We start from the raw sequence: 17,343 nt of genomic DNA on the forward strand, positions 1-17,343 counted from the left end.
TTTCAAAATGCCACCTCAAGCGTTTTATTTTATTTATGTATTTTTGCAGAAGAATGGGGAGTGGGCAGCTTAAAGGGGTCGTAGTGAAACAAATGTTGTTTCGGCCCGGCATAATAATAGTTAAATACTAATTTTTGTCGAGATGGCAGGAGGACTGTAATTTAAGGATCACATATAGAGAATCATCGGGGGGGGTTCATTAACTTAAACTTCCATTGTCAGGAAACAATGCGACTGCGCTCGCTCAGACCTCTCGCTGATGATGCTACAATGCTAACAATGCTAGAAAATGAGAATACTTCTGCATCCGGCAGACCATGCACGAGGGAGTGGCTAGGCGCCCATGATGCGGAAGCAAATCTCTCCTTGATGTTCCTCTGCGCCATTGGGCAGTTTTCATAGGAATGAATGGGCGGCAATTTTTCATACGACCGAGAGGTAGGAACAGTGGAGCGTCGGAAAAATGACATGGACCCGAAGTCAACAGAGAGCTGTCTACTGGAAACATCTTCCTCGAATACCGCCTGAGTTTGTTGTTGCTGGTGTCAAAAAGAGGTCAGCCGGTGGCTCTGCTACCACCTGTTGAAAGGACTACAGCGCCACCTAGCGTAGCAGAGTCAGCCATGCTTTGTATCGTTCACGATACATGCAGCAACACCGCAGCAACAAAGTGTAAATAACAATGGATCCCGAGTCCCTATACGCTGTGGCAACCCCGATCGTTGGCGGCTGAGTTTTCCAAAGGAGACGCTCAAACAAGGGTTGCAGGTCAGCGATTTTAATTTGTGTACCTCACGTGGGACCAAAGGTAAAGCAAAAGTCAACATAAGTTCTTCCTCTTATGGGGTGCGGCGGCGGTGACGTCTCTTGCGGCGGCGGCGGTGTCTCTTGCGGCGGCGGCTCTTGCGGCGGCGACTCTTGCGGCGGTGGCTCTTGCGGCGGCGTCTCTTGTGGCGGCGGCTCTTGCGGCAGCAGCGGCGGCTATTTAAGCTGCTTCTCCACCGGTTCCTCAGGTGCTCTTCATCTTCAAAATTTGGCAATGGCCAGGCCTACTAGGCATTATGATGTCAGTCCAGTAGTTAAAAGAGATGCACAGATGAGCTGTAATGTCATCTGCACCTGCTGCCTGCTATCAATATCCACCCGAAGCAATGTTTTTTTCAACAATTGATACCCACAACCATCCGATCGTCATTAAGGCCGCAATGACCACGCAGACGCTTCAACGCATTCGTGGACGTTTATGGTTCTGCATTGGGTTTTAGTAAGCGGACCAATCACAGCCAATGCTGCTGTGTGGCCTCGACGGAAGGTTACGATTTTTGGGAGGCGCACGTCCGGCACTTACGGTGGACGCAAGGAGAGTAGGCTACGCAAGGACGTAAGGGGTCCGTAACCGTCCGTAACCCCCTTGCATTGCGGGAACGTGGAACCATTAAAAGCCCTTTAGGGTAACCGGATGTCACGGTTTTGCGGGGACAGTCCCGATTTTGAGTTGCGGGTTCCGCGTCCCGACGAAAGCCTGTCGGCACGCTAAAATGTCCAACTATGAAATGTCCCCTGTTGTCAGTGATTACATAGGCAACGTGGTCTAATTATAGCTTTGTAAAACTTATTGTTCCTAGCCCTAATAAGCAAAATATAGTGTTTATCGTGTTACACTCCCCCACTTTCACTTCTCTCTCTCACACTCTCTCTTTCTCCCCATCATTACATTTAAATGTTTTAAAATTAGAAGTGATCGTTAGATTAATTCGGAATCAAATGTTTGCAGCAACTACTGACACATTCAACTCGTTGAGTTGAATTATTATTCTTACAATAATGTTTATATTAATTATTCATACACAGGTCCTTTTCAAACATGACACATATTTCGTGTGATTTATTATTTAATTAATTTGGCAAGAAGCACTGCCCTCTAGTGGCCAATGTATAAGAATCACGAAAGACGCTGACTTTACGATGGACACATTATACTATATGGTTCTCTCTAGCGGTGACGTGGAGAACAATTTGAAACATGGATCAAACTGGTGAGGTAGGTACATCTTTTGTTTGTTTCATCAAGCTTATATCTTTTCTGTTTCAGTTCAGCTAGATATCAGTCCTAGCTCATTGACCTGGTGGACTACACTTGCCACCTCATGTTAAAAATATTGATCTGCATGAAAAACCATCTTGTAAGATGTAATTATCTTCTTAAAGGGGACCTATTATGCTTTTTCGACTTTTATGACCTATAAACGTTGTTATAATGATTGATAGTCATGTTTAACCATACTAAAGTGTCAAATAATGACGTACATGCATTTCAACATATTCCCTGCTGACAGTCTGGGGTGGCTGTGCAGAGCGCTAAACACTCGGGACAACTTTTGCGATTCACTTGTTCACATTTCCGGGAAATCATCTACTACGTAGGGGCACTCCTGCCGCGCCCCCATATGCCCGGTCGAATCTGCCCGCTCTCGCGCTTTAAGGAAGGTAACCGATCACAACAGAGTTGGGTTGGCAGGAGGGGGGCGAGGGGGGCGGAGAAGGAAGAAACCGAGCGTTGACAGAGAATGCTGAAAGCGCCCAGATGAGAGGAAGAGTTTCCCGAAAATCTACATTGTTTTTTGTGTATGGTTAAACATGACTATCAATCATTATAACAACGTTTATAGGTCATAAAAGTCGAAAAAGCATAATAGGTCCCCTTTAAGTGTTACTGAAGGATGTTGGTTGTTGGTTCTCAAAAGGAGAGTTTTGTAAACATATTGCCCTTCTTTGATTGCTGATTTGCTCTCTAATTCGATTCATTCAAATGTTTGCATATTTTCACATCTGTGCGGTTGTGTATTTGTGTGTGTGTGTGTGTGTGTGTGTGATTGTTTGCCTGTATGCACATTTTGGTATGCATTCATTTCAGTTGCCAACATCACAGAAGAAAGTTCCATTCAAGAATTTGAATGACTTCAGAACATGACGAATGACAATTGAAAGGATAAAAATATAGAAAATAGGAAACATATTTTGATTATTATCCCCACAATACACAATAAATAAAACTGTTAATAGCAGTACAGTTATTATTATCACTATTAATAGTACTTTCCGAAAGCAGAATCACTCTTAATTATTTACATCCAGGCCCTTACTTTGTCTTTTGAATGGTAGAATACATGACAGAGTCTGTATCCGTTAAGAGGGCCACACCCTTGGAATCATTGTTGTAGCTCACAGTGGAGTAGAAGACACCGGGCTGCTCTGGACTGGAGGGGACCGACACACTCTCATCTGGTTGGTCCTGAGGCTTTGGAAACCCACTGACATTGGAGTAAATAGTGCTATCAGGGTGCGGATTGGTCAATGAGGCGGGAAGCAGGCTGTTCCTACTCGGGTCTCCTGGACATTCATGGGTGCTTTGGTTTTTGTCTGCAAAGAAAGAAACGACAAGTCCCAGTATAGATATAGTAGTGTAGTAAATGGCTAGCAAGTGATTGTTTCCGTTGGTTCGTTGTGGAGGAAACCTGGAGGTGGGTCTGTTTCGGTCATACCTGAAGCAAACGAGGCTCTTCTGCGTTTTTTCATGCAGAAGATCAGAAGAACCAGGGCTGGCACCAACACAGCAACACCAAGGGCAACTCCTATATATGTCAACTGATCTGTTGAGATGGATATATTTTTCATTCATTTATTCATTTTCACACACACACACACACACACACACACACTCTGTGCAAAATCTCGTAGATGAGGTTAACAAGCAGGCAACTACTATGTCATCAAACCTAAAGGCTTGGTTTGGTCAAGCGGTTTAAAGTCTGATAGCTGTTTCTGATAAATGTGATTGTGCTCCAAAAACAACACACACACACACACACACACACACACACACACACACACACACACACACACACACACACACACACACACACACACACACACACACACACAAGATGGATTACCAGAAAGGCTTTCTTCTCGTAAGCTTTCATTTTGTTTGTCTGTTAAAGAAAGTAAGATAAAGAAAGTTAAAGAAAGTAAGAACAAAATAAAGATCCCTTTGACTATACCACACAGTGCCGTAACTAAATCTGCTTCCTATATTTACCTGTTGGTTTATACCCTATGCAGTGTTCTTGAAGAAAGTAGTTCAAAACGGGTCGCTTTTAACTCACTTTATTTGGTTAAAGTATTTTGGTATGGTAACTACAAAGCAAAAAGAGGGGTAATGTGTTGGACACGCGTGGAGCGACCAACCACAGCCCACCGTGCAAACCGCAGGCCACCGTTCTGACCTCGTCTGGCTCCTGCTCCTGCATTATAAACGAGTAGGCGTGGCCTATGTGACGTATTAGCTCTGACTTCCGCCTGTGTTAAAGGTACCATGACATGCTATTTTATGTATTCTTTAATAAAGGTATTAGTGGCAACTAACACAGTATTCAAAGACGTTCCCGAAATTCAGCCGTGGTGCAGAGTTACAGCCACTCCGAGACTCTTCCCCCAAATGCGCTGTTTTGGTGTCTGTAGCTATAATGCAAATGAGGAGGAGCGAGGAGGGTCAAGGAGGAGGGTGGGGGTGTGGCCCTGAGCAGCTTGCAGCCACGGTACCATGCGCTCTGTTTACAGTGGATGTATCGCAATGGCGAGGCGCACACAGCCTTTAGCCGTGTTCTGTAAATATTCTAGAACACACGGGAGTCCTGGAGCTCTATATCTAAATATTATCATATAGCCTACATAGATATCTATATCATATAATATATATTATCACGGCCAAAAGCTGTGTGAGCCGATATTATGAATCTCAAACGACCACGTTGGGTTCTCCGACGTTCCTGGTTCTTCAACGTCCTCATCAATGTGAAGTAGACTGAACCGCGACAAGGAGGAGAAAGGGATCGTTGCCGGGCAGCGCTTAGGCACCTCTGCCTCCGGCGGTGGTCCCTCAGCGGGGCTCAAGCGGGAGACATTCGCCGCCAACAATCCCTTTCTCCTCCATGTCGTCGTTCATGTCCTTGAGGGAGTCAAAGCCAAAGTTCCTTCCCCCCAATTCATTCTCAACCTTGGCTGAGATAACCCTCAATACGAGACGACGCTGAAGTTGGCATCCGATTCGCAGCATCCGATTCGGCTTGAAAACCACTTAGAATCTTCAAATCGGTCCTGATTGAAAACCACTACACCTATACTCTTCAAATCTGGACTACATTATCACAGTGAGGCTATACATTATGTAAAACATAGTTTCAGATTTTTGAAACCTTTACCCTATTTGTGAAAATGCAATGCGGTCTGGACCCCTAAATGAGCCTGTATTGCATTTTCACAAATAGGGTAAAGGTTTCACAAATCTGAAAATACGTTTTACATAATGTATAGCCTCACTGTGATAATTTAGTCCAGATTTGAAGAGTCTAGGTGTAGTGGTTTTCAATCAGGACCGATTTAAAGTGGACCAGCTGCCGAATCGGATGCTGCGAATCGGATGCCAACTTCAGCGTCGTCAATACGAGTCTCGTTGTAGAAATACCAGAGACGAGAGTCCGACGTGTTATGCGCCATAAGAGCTCTATATCTAAACAATATCATATAATCCATAGATATCTATATCATATAATACATATTATCATGGCCATAAGCTGTGTGCGCCTCCAGACGATATTATGAATCACAAACGACTTTGTCGGGTTCTGCGACGTCTCTGGTTCTTCCACTTTCACATCAACCTGAAGTCGACTGAACCGCGCGCTGCCTGCTGCCGGCTGCCCGCTGCCCGCTGCCGGGCGATGGTGCCTCTCACGGCAACCGGCGGCATGTCGCAGTTCATGTACTTCAGCGAGTCAAAGCCAAAGTTCCTTTCCCCCAATTCCTTCTCAACCATGGCTCAGATAACCCCCACAACAGTCTTGTTGTGGAAATACAAGGCACGTCAAAGAACCGACAAGAAATACTTCCGTTACAGTGTGTGTATTCACACACACACATGTGGCGCTCGCATGGTCGAGTCTCATTGGCGGGCCAACGTCTCTGGGCGGGCCAGGCAGAGTAAGGGGAGGAGCTTAGATGCTTGATGACGTCCTAAACACAGACATTCCAAATCAGCGCACTTGAGCCTCCGTTTTTTTTTGAGCAGAACAGCTAGTGCTCGTTTTACACCAAACGCAAGTTTTAGCCACTGGGGGACCATAGGCAGGCTAGGGGAACTCATATTTATGTTAGAAAACCTCATTAAGTGAGATTTTCATGTCATGGGACCTTTAAAGATGCTGCCTTCTGTGGCTGCGGTAGGTATTGCAGCTTGTATGTTTGATACTGCTCCCTTGTGGCTATGTGGGGGTATTGCAGCTTATGTGCTTAATGTACGTAACACCTATGACCCTGTTGTCGTCAAATGGAATAATGTTAGACGTGGTTAACAAAATGAGTACTAATTTGAATAGATTAGCTACAACTTTACTATATAATTTAACCTATAAACTATAAGTCAAAAGTTTAAAGTCTCATTCCGCTTTCCAACAAAAAAGGGGAACTAAACCAGTCATGGATGGATATGGTTCATTATCAATGCCTCACAGCCACCCTCTGATAGAGAAAGTATGTTGAGCTGTCAAACCAGCAAAAAAATGATAATACCGGTAAACAATAGAAAAGGGATCCTCTCACCATTGTTGACCTTGAGATACACATCAACAAATGTGTCGATTCCTGTCCTTTCTATCCCACACCAATAAGTCCCAGTGTCTTCTGGCTGCAGATTCATAATAGTTGTGATGAATGTGTTTCCCTTGTCTTCGATAGAATACTTATCCGATCCTCCCGTCTTACTTCTTATGAGAACGTCCTGGTCACGACATTCTCCCTTACAGAAGTATTTGGTGTTGCTCTGCGCATTGGTGTGAGTGCATTTGATTCTGACTGTTCCCCCGACCAATCCATTAACGGTCAGGGCCTCCGTCCAAGTCATGCAACAGCCTATCAAAAATCAAACGTGTTCTCCGTTATAACAACCACTCGATGATGCACAACAACAACAACAACAACAACAACAACAACAACAACAACAACAAAAGCTGAAGATGGCAGAATCAAGGTGGATATAAACAGTGAGCGAACCTTACCACTGAGGAGAATGAGGAAAGGGACCGCGGCCTTCATGTTCCTGAGACGCCGCTCTGCTCCCCACAACCCTCCGGGGCTTTAATGGCGCCGTGTTGAAGTTCCGCTTCCTCTTCTCTCGGTTTGCTTCTCCTTTCTTGTCACACTAAACACTTCTGAGTTATTCTATTCACTTTTTCTGTCATTTTGTTGATGCAACTTCCTGACATGGTTCATTTTAGCATGTTAGATATTAAAAGAGATGTGGTTTATATACATAGGCCTATAATGTACATGTAATTAATAGAAACAAACTCAGGAAAAAGGTTATGGGTGCTTTATTCTACAAGTGATTACGGCTAGGTAGGCATACACCTAAGTCAGGCTGGTGCAATATACAATTTTTCGAAGACAAGCCCCAAAGCCCATGTAGCATTATAACCCAGGGTCATCTTTTGGATCAAACCACTTTCATGGTTACTCTTGTGGTTCCAATAAAGTAACATTTGGGAATTAGTTAGAAAAAGTGTCCAGAAAAAAGAATATGCCTTCCTCTCCATAGGCCTATGTCATTCATGACATGCAGATTTTACCAGAAATAAAGTGGGAATTGTTAAAAAAAAATTAAAGCATTGTGTGATATACACTCTCCTCATTCAGGTTGAGGTTCAGGCTTTGGTAGAGACACGTCTGTCCGGAATCAGCAACATCGGAGTGTTCATTGAGGTCTATGGTGATGCAGGCGCTGACCGTCGGACGCCGCGGCTTTGTGGGGACAGTGTTTGGTGCTGGTTGCGGCAGAACTCTTTTCTTACGACCAGAACGTACAAACTTGGACTCGGGCCGAGGAGGTCCAACAGGGCTCATCGTCTCATAATCGTTTTCTTTCTCTCGATTACTCTAGACAAAGAAAAAGACAACACAGAGATATCACGGTCTCACTATGGGCCATGAGTATGCCCTACTCCATTCTTAGGTAACGGACGATGATCATGTTTACAACGTGTGTTGGCCCACCTCCTGTCTGCGGCGCCTGCCGGTGTTATTTCTCATGTGCCGAGCAAGCAGCCAAAGCAAGAAGGTGAACAGGCAAACAAATAGCAGCGCCACCATACACATCGCAACCGTCAGGATCCAAGAAACCTGGGACCCTGAAATAGAAGAAGAAACCCAGAAGTTGCTGGAGCTTAAAATGCAAACTGTGAATCCATACATAAAGACACAATAGATTCGGCAGTCACGCCATTTAGGCATTTGATTTCGAACCATCTCCATCCGCATAGCATTCGGCCCTGGCCCACGAGAGGTCTCATGGGAATTTAGCCCAAGCACTCAATTGTCCTTTTTTGTGCCCCCTTTGTTTAAGCTTCAAGTAGGGCTGTCTATAGAAAAATGACAATGTGATAATAATTTCGGTACACCTATTTCTGTTCAATTTGCTGATGTTTTGCTACGTTCAATACAAGGCTCTAAAGAACAGTGCAGATAGTAAGAAAGCTGAAGATTGTTCTTCACCGCAGGGTTGTGGAATACAGTGCGTTACATTACATTACGAACACACATACACACATGCACGTTACTCACTGGTAAGGTCCCCTTTTGGAACTGAAAAGAAGCATAAACATTGATTTCAGGCACAATTTGTACAGTAGGGATACCAATAATAATATGAGTGGCACCATTATTCTATGATAATTATTAATAATAGGCCTTATGTTTTTTTGGTTTCTTTCCCCGCTAATTATATTGATCAAATTTAATGTAATATCATGACATGAAAGTTTCTCACCTGTTGAACTGATGTTCATGTTCATGTTCATGCCTTTCAATCCATGCTTAGCAGGGAGAGAATCCATCACGATTGTCCTTATAGCTCACTTATAACAAACTGGCTTATTATTAACAATCTTTGAAGTTTATTCGATCTTGAGATATTTAAAATGCATTCCCATTACTGCCAGTTCATCTCAATACACCCTCTCAACTGTTGGCTTGGAATGAAACATCCCGGAAGACTTGTGACTTTTATTTCTCTTACACACACCTACACATGCACACACACACATACTCTCAGAAAAACCAAAGAATACATCTCTTCCTCTTTCATGTCAAGTCTAACACACCTAAACCTCAGCATAGATGAAGTGAACTACATAAGTGTCCCTCGTGCATCTCCTCTTAGATCTCTAAAAGGATCTCTATGGGAGAGAGATGATAGATAGATGAACAGATAAAATAAATGAAATAAACAGCTAAGAGACTGTCTGAACATGCCAGCCAGCCTTATGTATTTTTACTCATAATTGCTTAAAAAAAATATGAATGATTACACTCTTGTTGTTGATAAGATACATGGCCAATCCATGGTATGAAAAAATGAGTTGCCCTATTATAAAGGTACACAATAAAGAATCCCTTAAAATCCCCATACCTTTATCAAAAGTTGTTTTTTTTGGTTAACACAATACAGAGTGCAGGACGATTTTATATCAATCTGAGCCGACATCATATTCATAGAAGTTTTTTATACCTATGTAAGGGCCTTCCTACGAAAGGAAAAGGAAGTTGCCTTCAGTTCTCGGTCATATGCACAATGAGATCTGAATTCTGTGAAAATGGTAGGCTTCTCTTTTCCCGAGGTGAAGCACTTGATCAGCTGAACCAAATGTACTTGAATTTGTACTGTATAGTAGAAAATGCTATTGCAAAGAAAGAACCCCCAAAAATGCTCATGTTTTTCCCTCTAGAATTCAGGGATCCAGTCACTGGCAGACAGAAGCACATTGGTTCATGTCTGTTGGTTCTGGGTCCATGTGTTCTGTTTCAGGCCGCGTCCTCATCTCCTGCTCTTCATTGTTCTCCGTGTAGCCACCCTACATACGGAAAGATTACATGGGTTCAAGACCATTGTGTTTTAGTACTGGAATACATAGATTATGGTTATGGTTTAAATGTGAAAAATATCGTTAGAGTCATTTCAATAGTTGAATGACTGCATCATGTGACAAATATCGTTAGATGAGAGGAGATGTATCTTGACAATGTGATTGAGTTGTAACACTTCCTTCTTTCAGAAGGACACTTACCTCTGCTCGCCTGCCTTTCTCTGTATCTGGCTGTCTCAGACCTAAAGATAAAACAAGGAGATGTGATAATGTCCGCGTCCAAGTGAGGGTTAGGCTTCCCCGGTTACCTATAGTATAACACAACAGTGTGTGGCGCATATCATATGCAACAACCTTATTATAACACTCATAACAGTTACACAACACCGGTAGAAAAAAAATATCATAAGGTTGGCATGGGTCGTTACCACAGCGATAACACGCCCCCCTCTTCCCTAAAACTCTCAGGCCAAAACATTTTTTTTAAGTCACATCGTGGTGAATTACATCTGAAACAATGGGCACACTGGCTCTCTAAGAAAACCCTGTGGATTCCAAGATGCACATGCAAGGCTTAGTTTATATTTAAAGAGATTTTATTTTCTATTAAATTATTTCTATTTGCATTTGTACCCTATAGGCTATGGCCCAATCCCAATGTCCGGACTCTCGGACTTTGATGCGCGTTCTCACAAAATTATTAAGGCTTTAGGCCTGTCCCAAAGTCAAATTCGAAATGGCGTGAGGGTTTGAGTCCAGACTTACCAACCATTTCCATGAGTCTGCATCAGTGCAGACTATAATAATAATAATAATGCATTGAATTTATATAGCGCTTTTTCCTAGACACTCAAAGACGCTTTACATTGAAGGGGGGGACCTCACTCACCACCACCAGTGTGTAGCACCCACTAGGGGTGATGCACGGCAGCCAATCTGCGCCAGAACGCTCACCACACACCAGATCGAGGTGGAGGGTGAGGGAATTAATGAGTCAGCCAATTATACAATTATACAGGGGGATGATTAGGTGGCCAGATTGAATGAGCCTGGTTGGGCCAGGACACCGGGGGAACCCCTACTCTTTGCGATAAGTGCCCTGGGATCTTTTTATGACCTCAGTGAGTCAGGACCTCGGTTTTACGTCTCCTCCGAAGGACGGCGCCTTCCGCAGCACAGTGTCCCCGTCACTGCACTGGGGCATCGGGAGTGATGTTAAGGCCAGAGCGAAGAGTGCCAGCTATTGGCCACCACCCGACACCACTTACAGCACCTGGTATTCCCAGGCGGTCTCCCATCCAAGTACTAAGCAGGCCCGACCCTGCTTAGCTTCCGAGATCAGACGAGATCGGGCGTGTTCAGGGTGGTATGGCTGTATATAACGCGAGTAACGCGTTCAGTGTGGCCGTACCTTTAGTCCTTAGTCCTCAGGGCTCAATTTGGGATTGGGTCTATGTTGTTCTGCATAGCAGGGTTAGTCAATTGGTCTGCAGATTCATTTTTGAAAGAATTTTTTTTAATGGTATGGCATTGGAAGCTGAGTGTATTGTTTAATCCCTATTGTTTGGTGTGTGTGTGTGTGTGTGTGTGTGTGTGTGTGTGTGTGTGTGTGTGTGTGTGTGTGTGTGTGTGTGTGTGTGTGTGTGTGTGTGTGTGTGTGTGTGTGTGTGTGCGTGCGTGCGTGCGTGCGTGCGTGCGTGCGTGCGTGCGTGCGTGCGTGCGTGCGTGCGTGCGTGTGTGCGCACCTCTGTGCCTGTGTCGGGATACCTTTTGTGCTCCTCCAACGGCCGTAGAAGATGACAGGTATCAGAGCGCATACGAGGAGAGCCAGGCTCACTGAGATGATGATGACCACCATGGTACCTGCACAGAGACATGCATCTGTACATCTGCTAAAGGCTCGTATAATCCTACATTTTCCCACAGGTTCTGTTTTCATATGATTCAATGATGGACAATAAGGCATGTTGTGGATCTGGATGTGCAAGAGTTTTGCTTTATATCTGCAGTATTTTTTCTCTACATGCATCTTTATTATCTATCTCTCTTCAAGCAATTGATTGGATTGTTTATAACCATAGTTGCTTGCAACGGAACAGGCTGTTCCGTTGCATGGTTAACACTGCTGTCGGTGTATGAATGTGTGTATGGATGGATGAATCTGAGGTGTCTGTAAAGCCCTTTAAGTGGACACAGGATAGAAAACTTGCCGTCCGTTTACAGTTCATGATTATTGTGAAGGTGCAGGCAATTGCCAGTAGGTGTCAGTAAACAGACCGCATGGGAGACCCCTTAATGATAACAGTGGCGGAGCTAGAACATTTTCAGTGGGGTGGCCAGGGTGAGACCAGAGATAATTTTGGGGTGGCACCTAAATCTAAATATGATATCACAAGGCATCTGGAAATTTAGGGAATATTAAAGGCATGTACACACTGTAACTCTACATCATAACATTAATTCAGACAGTGGTGGAATTGTAAAATACACGTTTACTTAATCAATTTCTTGCAGTTACCTATGAGTACCTAAATTTAATTTCTGACAAATTTTAAATGTCACATTTCTAAAGGCCTCGTGTGTATAGATTAAACTCAGATTCAACAAATGCAGGTTAGTCTCAGCTTTTCTGATCCAACATTGTAAAAGTCAAAATGCATCTACCAGAAAATAAATGACACAATTGCAAAAACATTATTTTTTTTAACTTTTGAATCCCTGCCTCTAACATACACAAAATACATTAACTTGCCATAGATTCATCTTACAACAGCCGTATTCTGCGATAATTGTGGTTTGCAGCAAAGCGATTCACAAATCACCAAAATCCAAGTGCTTTTGCTCGTGAATCCAAGTGCTTTTGCTCGACTCTACACTTAAAACTCCTAGATTTCTGAGTCGAACATCATCCATGGTAGATTTAAGGTTGGTCTTGACCAGTTTGAGTGTGGAAATGCTTTGTTCACAGGTAGCTGTACTCACAGGTATGGCAATGGGCCCTTTGCATAACCTGAACCGGCTCATGGGATACCTGTTTCAATGGATCAATGATCTTTGTGAGTTCCACAATATTAGAGGGCATTTGTTCACCAGATGTGGACATAAGAGCCAGACATAAATGAATGCAAAAATGCAAAATAAAGAAAAAATTAAATAAATGCAAACACGACAAGGGTGGCCAATGGGGTGGCCGGGATTCAGTCTAGGGTGGCCCCGGACACCATTGGCTACCCCCTAGCTCCACCACTGTGTGATGATACTTTTAGGTTTAAAATATTCTGCCCCTGGAGGAATGTGTTAAACATCTGAAATACGAATGCTTGTCACCTGCATGTTTCATTTATTCACTTTTATAGAAATTTCAACAAAAGTCCTTCACTCACATGGAGATATAGGTAATTTCTTCTGTCAATCATTCTTACATTTTGGAAACCATTTGCTATGACAATTCCATCTGTAGTCAACGGCCATGTTTCAGGAGTTCCGGTGTAGCCGGATAGGGAAACAACAGATACCCAAGACCGATGCCGGGGTCTTCCTCTTCCATGTATGGGTCATAGTTTTCAATATCTTTGGAAGGTGTTTCAGTTCCATGCAAAATTTTGGATAATCTTTCTGAATCGATATAAAAAGCTATAAAAAAAAGCTTATTTGTCCGAGATAGTTGTTCTTCACACGTTATTGGTCAATTCCCGTTGCCTGCAGATTCTGTTTATAGAGATTAATCATCTAACAAATTATATTAATGGAACAATTTATCAATAGGCCTACAACCAACCTGGGTTTTGTTTTTATTTCAACCTACAATAGATTGATGTTTTGTTGGAGGTACTCCGGTATTTTGAGAGGAGTCAAGTGATTCTTTAAAGCTGTAAAATACTAAATGAACATAAATATAATAGTAGCCTAGGGCCTAGGCTAATGAAAACGTTGTTTTGCCAAGTCTCGCATGATAAACGCTAGGGCAGTTGCAAATTCAACAATGTCAACGATTGTTGTCCAATATAAAAAAATAAACAAATATCTTTAAAATATCTTTACCTGTGATGTGAGTCGCTGCCTCCTGTTCCGACTTTTGTCCTCCTTGTGGTGGCTGCGTGACTGATGTCGCCGGGGACGTGACAGTTGACGGATGGTTGTCTCGAGGCATTAGCTCAGTCACGGGTCTAGGGGCCACGGTGGGAGTCAGAGGCCCAAGGGGAACAGTTAAAGCTTTGAGGAGACAAAGAAGAACAGTGAAATGAGACTCAAGACCACTGCGGTGAACGCCGTGAGTTCTAAACAAACACAGTAGTCTGAACGTCATCATTGGCCCATGGTCAACTGTGTGCGTGCTTTACCGCAGCGATTTGAAACCCTATGACTCAGTCCAACTTTTAGGCCTACAATCCAGCAATTATTAGACCCAAAGCCTTTGAGAAGCGGCAAGGGCCTATTTCCTATAGGCCCTATTCATTGAAATAGGCAGACGCTCCACGGATTCCGTCATTTACAAAAATAAATTGTAATTCCCTTAAGGAATTTGAGAGGTGTGAAGAGGTCTCCCATTCACGGAATAAGTGTTTACTTTGCCTACATCGCGGAACAAACCCAAAATAAATACAACTTACCGTCCAGGACTTTGAGGTGGTAGGTTTCTTGGTGCATGACCTTTGACCTTCTGGTTGACGTACAGAGATAGCTCCCTGTGTCTGCACTCTCTAGCTTCATCACAGTCACAGTAAACACACCATCCACTCCACCGCGCTCAATAACGTATCTCCCCCTCCGGGTAGCATCGGCCCGTGCTCCGTCCGTCTGAATGAGCACGTCTTCACTGGAGCACTTTGAGGACTTGCAGAAGTACGACTGGCTCCCTGCAGAGCTCCATTCACCGGAACATTGGAAGGAGATGTTTCCGCCAACATAGCCTTTCACCTCTCTCACCGTGTGGTGAGAGAGGTGTACTGCTGTAGGATCAGCAGTGCACAAAGCTAGGAGAACAAATGAACAGGTTACAATATGTGGGCCATTCACTTTGAGGCATTTTTCTAAAATGGAATCAAAGGAATTGTCTCTAATATTGTTAAATAGTAAAATAACACTCGGACACTGCTTCTGCCGTTGTTGTGAGAATGATTCCATTGCATCCGTCAGTTTGTAAAAGTGAAACAATCATGTCTCCAATCGAATCATTGTTAGTGCGTTTAATTAATTGTTAATTTGTTAACTAGTAGAGTGTAGTCCAGACAACACAATGGTGCAGTGAGTAACATTTAACCGTAAGGTTCAAGGGACCTTCGTTCAAAACCTGTTCGATATTATGGTGTTGATGGTTTGTTTGTTTGTTTGTTTTTAACGGTTTCTCCCAGAAACACTCAGAACATCTCCAACCTCACAAGCCATGCTCACACATTGGAGTCCCTGTACTGGCTTGAAGGTGGGGGAATGGGGTCTGTAAGGTGTGGACTTTGATTAACTTGGTCCTAGTTTAGGCTTTTACTTGGAAATTAGAGGAGAGCTAAGTTGAGGTACAATTATTATTTCTCTATTGCCACAATGGTTAAGATTTTTTTTTTGTTTTATTAGTATAGAATGTTTTTTTAATTTTAATGTAAGATCACAATGGCTTTAAACTAGTAGATAATAAGGTACATAGATAATTAAACTACTTGTTATTGTTAATTATATATTTATAACAATATTATTGCAGAACATGTATTAGCTTTGTAACCATAGACTATTTAACGGGTAATAAAAATATGCCAGCTGCACAATTAAATGACATATCATATCACATCATCATATTTTTGTTAATATCTAGATTTAATTAAACATCAGAAATATTTGTATTTGTAACAAATAACACTTGAGAACATAACACTTGGACAATCAAGGAACATCCGATGGGTCATTCTATTAATTAATTATAATCTGTGAAATTAAGTGTTGAATGAATTATAACAAAAAATCCTTGATTTAGACCCTTTTTGAATGAAACAAAGGATTGCAATCTTTTCTTTAACCCTCAAACCCATGTTGTCTTTTTTTGGTTAACCACAAGTTTAATAAACTTGAGACAAATACGAATCAATATTAGCAGTTGATACAGCATGGAGATGGTCTAAAATATATTTGTTGTTTTATACTCATTCTATTTGTATAAGGTGTTTGCTGCTGCTGGCAGTGCATTTACCTGAGGGAACCTTCCAGAGGGATTAATGAAGTTCCTATCTATCTATCTATCTATCTATCTATCTATCTATCTATCTATCTATCTATCTATCTATCTATCTATCTATCTGGCCATTTTTGCAAATACAGAACCAGGCGCAATGAACCAGAACAGATATTCTCACTGAGCTTTTCTCTAATGATAGCTACCTTTCATAGCACATTTAAGTGAACTCCATTGTCAGTCTGTTCAGAACAGTGCTTAGGAAAAGCCCAATGCTCATCTTTTCAGTCATGGCAATGAAATGAGAAATGCTTGCAACATACAGAAATATAACCAGTGTTCACATTAGATTATAAACATATTCAACTTACCGGACAGGGTAAAAATTCCAACGCATAGGATACTCATGTTCCACGTGATGCAATTAAACCAAATTAGGGGAAAAGGCATGATATGATCAAATAAAAGAAGAAAAAAAGCTGATTAACAAGATTGCCAAAGACCAATATAAATTGCAAGTGCACAATGGGCTGCCTTTTTCTCTATGGGATTGGATAGTTAAATAAGAAACAAGAGGATGTTTTTATCTCCTGTTAATCTTCTCGCTTTTGAATCAGCCGGAAAGTCAGCTTGACACCCTCGCAAAAGTCCTTGGTTTGACTATGTCTCTTTTGTGCACAAGCTTAATGCAAAAAAGTGTGTTTGTAGAGATACAAAGATAGTGAGCCAATGAGCGACGGATAGAAAGAGAGCACACAAGAGAGAGGACAAGGAGGGACAGAAATAGAGCTAGAGCCTAAGAGAGTGAGAGACGGATAGGGCAAGAGAGTGCCAGCATGAGGGACATGTTGCCCATGCATGAACCTCAACAAACTGCCTGCCGAGTTAGATAAACAAAAGTCTGCTGACAATATCACGGGGTGCAGGTCACATCCCCATAGGTCTGGAGCCAATTTTTCCATGTAGCGAGCTTTACGCTGTAGACAACAGACCCACATTCTTCTCTTCCAAGGTTTCAGAGATAACTCAATAATTGTCCTACTGTTGGCTGCAGGAAAAGAATGTTCCCCTTTATCACCAACGAACATCAATTTGTCCCAATCGAGATAGAAAGTCACTCGTCTCCAATAAGTAGGCCCTGCAGCAGAGCCGTTCTCCAAACACTCAAGATGGAATTGCTTTTATATAGAATCAAAAACAATAGTTTCCTGA

At 42.6% G+C, this 17,343-nt stretch overlaps 1 protein-coding gene and 1 non-coding gene across 6 annotated transcripts; both read right to left on the reverse strand.

Annotated features, from left to right (window-relative positions):
- Nucleotides 1-1,030: 1,030 nt before the first annotated feature.
- Nucleotides 1,031-17,332, reverse strand: LOC130379644 (CMRF35-like molecule 7). 5 transcript variants are annotated; one of them, XM_056586594.1, is made up of 9 exons: nt 16,503-17,332; nt 14,585-14,947; nt 14,016-14,186; nt 11,742-11,837; nt 10,176-10,216; nt 8,879-9,962; nt 8,674-8,694; nt 8,107-8,240; nt 7,161-7,989 (listed from the first exon to the last, which is right to left on the reverse strand). In XM_056586594.1, the coding sequence occupies exons 1-6, from the start codon at nt 16,579-16,581 to the stop codon at nt 9,852-9,854; spliced, it is 861 nt and encodes a 286-aa protein (XP_056442569.1). In that variant the 5' UTR covers nt 16,582-17,332; the 3' UTR covers nt 7,161-7,989; nt 8,107-8,240; nt 8,674-8,694; nt 8,879-9,851. The 5 variants fall into 5 exon arrangements, with proteins under 5 accessions (XP_056442570.1, XP_056442571.1, XP_056442569.1 ...); XM_056586595.1 differs by lacking the exons at nt 10,176-10,216; nt 11,742-11,837; nt 14,016-14,186; nt 14,585-14,947; nt 16,503-17,332 and adding exons at nt 1,031-3,420; nt 3,543-3,650; nt 3,954-3,992; nt 6,658-6,966 and having other exon boundaries at nt 7,113-7,989; nt 8,879-9,854; XM_056586592.1 differs by lacking the exon at nt 16,503-17,332 and having other exon boundaries at nt 14,585-15,570.
- Nucleotides 11,236-11,354, reverse strand: LOC130380211 (5S ribosomal RNA). Its single transcript, XR_008895215.1, has one exon. It is a non-coding gene; the product is annotated as a 5S ribosomal RNA (ribosomal RNA).
- Nucleotides 17,333-17,343: the final 11 nt, after the last annotated feature.

This window comes from Gadus chalcogrammus, chromosome 3, assembly GCF_026213295.1.
Source record: "Gadus chalcogrammus isolate NIFS_2021 chromosome 3, NIFS_Gcha_1.0, whole genome shotgun sequence".
NCBI classification, from domain to species: Eukaryota; Metazoa; Chordata; class Actinopteri; order Gadiformes; family Gadidae; genus Gadus; species Gadus chalcogrammus.